Source organism: Asparagus officinalis, chromosome 6 (assembly GCF_001876935.1).
Source record: "Asparagus officinalis chromosome 6, Aspof.V1, whole genome shotgun sequence".
NCBI classification, from domain to species: Eukaryota; Viridiplantae; Streptophyta; class Magnoliopsida; order Asparagales; family Asparagaceae; genus Asparagus; species Asparagus officinalis.
In genome coordinates this window covers 8,166,356-8,169,646 of record NC_033799.1, presented here as the reverse complement: position 1 = coordinate 8,169,646, position 3,291 = coordinate 8,166,356, and the positions used below count along the sequence as shown (strand labels likewise).

At 43.4% G+C, this 3,291-nt stretch overlaps 1 protein-coding gene across 1 annotated transcript; it reads left to right on the top strand.

Annotated features, from left to right (window-relative positions):
* LOC109845701 (AAA-ATPase At4g30250-like) lies at positions 228–1,110 on the top strand (the record flags this gene model as incomplete). The annotated part of the gene is given in 2 exon segments (XM_020414972.1): positions 228–882; positions 885–1,110. Coding segments are annotated over 2 exon segments (735 nt in total), but the record flags the coding sequence as incomplete, so codon positions are not given.

The following is a 3,291-nucleotide window of genomic DNA, read 5'->3' as shown; positions in this document are numbered from 1 at the left end:
GTTGATTTGGCCTTCGGCATCCAAACCCGTTCGGATCTCGGCGATCTCTTAACGGCCTCTCCCTTTAGCATTTCTCGTGCTTTTTGGACCAGGGCTCGGGCATGCGCACGCAAGGCGCGGCGCTTCTGGATTCGCTCCTCGAGAGTAGAACGGGTTCTTTTGACATGAACCCATTTGTTTGTTTCTGCTTCGGAGGAGGGGCTGGTTGTTTGCCGTGGTTGCTCCTGGCGCCTGGGTCGGGGAAGTCGTCACTTATTGTCGCCATTGCCAACTTCTTGAACTATGACGTGTTCGACCTCGAGCTCACCCGCGTGGCCACCAACTCTGACCTGAGGTCCCTCCTCGTGCAGACCACCGACCGCTCCGTCATCGTGATTGAGGATATCGACTGCTCTCTCCAGATCACCGGAGACCGCCAAAACCACAACGGTGACGACAGCGACGACGACGAGAGCAATAACAATGGGAGAGTGACGTTGTCAGGGTTACTGAACTTCACCGACGGACTGTGGTCGTGCTGCGGGGAGCAGAGGATAATAGTATTCACGACAAATTACAAAGACGGAGTCGACGAGGCACTGCTGAGGGCAGGGAGGATGGACGTCCACCTGAGACTCGGAGAATGCGGTGTGCACGTAATGAGGGAGATGGTGGAGAGGTATGTTGGGGTGGCGGAGGAGGTTAAGGAGATGGCGGACGTGGCGGAGAGCTGCGTGAGGGCGGGAGCGGCGATGACGCCAGCTGAGGTCGGGGAGGTGCTAATGAGGAGTAGGGAGGATCCGCTGACCGCCGTTAGTGGCGGAGCTGCAGGCGAGGATTGGCGGTGGAGAAGAGACAAGACGAGGAGGGGGACGAGTTGTGGTGAGGTTACCGGCGGAGGAGGAGGGGGTGGGAGGGGAGGGTGAGGTTTTTGGGGAGGTTGAGGAGTTTGACTAAGTCTGAGTCTGGGAGGAGAGGGGTTTAGGGTTTTTGGAGCTTGGATTAGTTCTATTAATTAGGATTAGGGCTTTAACTTATGATGCTCTCTGTATTTGGTTGTTTTTCGTTAGTAAAGCGGTAGCATTGTGTAATTAAGTCAATATGGCCGACTTCGAAAGTTTGTGCACTAATCCAGGAACATATATCTCCTTGATCTACATTAATTAACACTATAGACTGAAATAACTATATATTTTCTTATAACTATACCATGAACAAACTATTTCTTACCTAAGGTATCGTTTGGCAAAGGGTTAGTGAGGAGTTAAAGAGACTTAATCCCTTCTTAACTCGTCAAACACAAAAAATCTATACAATAATTAAAGTGAGTTAACTCTCTATAATTTGTCAAACATAAAAAATATAGAAGGGTTAAACTAACCCCTCTCGAGGGATTAAAATGAGTTAACCCCTCAAAATGAGGGGTTTACTAATACTCTTATTTAGAAGGATTAAGAGTTAACCCTTCTAATTATAAAGAAAATAGTCAAAATCATTGTTATTCTCAAACACTAAAACTGATCACAATGGCTAAAATAAAACTTATTTAACGGGTTAATAATTTAGTCCTTCAGATTATCGAATGGGCTAAATGCATTAATCCTTCTATTTAACCCCGCTTCCTTAACCTTCATGTGTGGGAGAGGAAGTTGCACCTTAGAGTCCTCACATGCCTATATTTATATCCCTCGTTTTCAAAGAATTGCGGTCCAAATTCGTGTGATGTCATATATAGAGTATGTTAAATTGCTGTAGTAAAAGGATGACCTTCAATTTGTGGAACTAATGAGCTCAAGTCCAGCTCTGTTTTGTAATCTTTTGATGCGCCTTAGTTATATGGATTAACTTTTTAACTAGGGTTGTTTACTCAAATTAATTGATGGCAGGGGTGACGGCTAGGGTCCTCTCCTCCTCCACTATTTTTCTTGAGTAACAATCAAAGTTCAAATCTAGATAATGCATATAACTTTGGCCTCTTGTAATATATTTTTGAATAGGGCATCTTACCCTGTTTTTATTTCAAAAAAAAAATGCCCTGCAATGATTTACTTTTTACGTCCAATTTAGAGGTGTTAATTAAAGATTGAAGACACGAGATAGAAATGCTTAAAAATGTACGAATCATGCAAAAAATATATATTTCCTCACAATTTAGGCAAGTCTTACCTACCAAATGATGCTGATAATACTAGAAAACTAACCATACTACGTATAAAACTGCGAATTGTGTAGACCAAAAAAATGTTAACTTTGGTTCATCCCTATCGATCTTATTAATAGTTATCATCTATGAATGGATTTTACAATTAGAGAAGTATATTAATTCAGCAATACGATTGTACTTATTATCCGAAAAGTGCTTTATGAGATATTTGAAGAAACCATTGTACTGACAATTGTATCTATAATACTTTAAGGCTGCGTTTGGGAACTTGGATTTGGGCCCTGGATTTAAAATCCAGGGTATTTCAAATCCAAATTTCTTGTTTGGGCTCTAAGTTGGGCTGAGATTTGAAATCAAGTTATTTTGAAGAGGAGAATTTAGAAGCCCAAATACGCGTATTTCAAATCCCACCTTGCCCCTGGTATTTTCCAAATCCCGACCGGACTCCTCCTCTCTCTCATTTCTCAGTCCCGATCCCCGACTCTCAAGTTCTCTCTAACATCTATCTCTCCTCTCTCAAGTTCTCTCGTCATCGCATTCACTCACCACCGTCTGTTCCCTCCTCAGGATCTCGTCGCCGCCGTCGCCCCCGCTCTCCCCCTCGATGTCGATCTCAGCTCCGGCGAGGGTTTCGACGTCGTCTCCGTCGCTTTCGGCCAGGTGACACTTCACCACACTAGATCTGATCGAAAAGTGTTCTCTTTTGTGTAATTTTGAGTTCAATAGCTGACTGATAGAGTTGTAGCACTAAATGCTCTCGTCTCTTCCATCGAAACCCTAAATCTGACCTAGGGTTTAGGTCCATGATCTTCGCGGCTAAAGTTTGATTTGGTGGGTGGCATGAAGAGAGGATTTGAGACATTGTAGGAGGAGACTACGATCAGCGAAGAATTAAAGATCTACTTTGTCAACTTTTCTGGATTATGTTACTTAGGGTTTGAATTTATACTTTTGCACATACTTCCAATGTCTCACGCTGAGATTTGAAATCAAGTTATTTTGAAGAGGAGAATTTAGAAGCCCAAATACGCGTATTTCAAATTCCACCTTGCCCCTGGTATTTTCCAAATCCCGATCGGACTCCTCCTCTCTCTCATTTCTCAGTCCTCGAGATGGTCAATTTGAGATGGTCAATTTGAGAACACAAG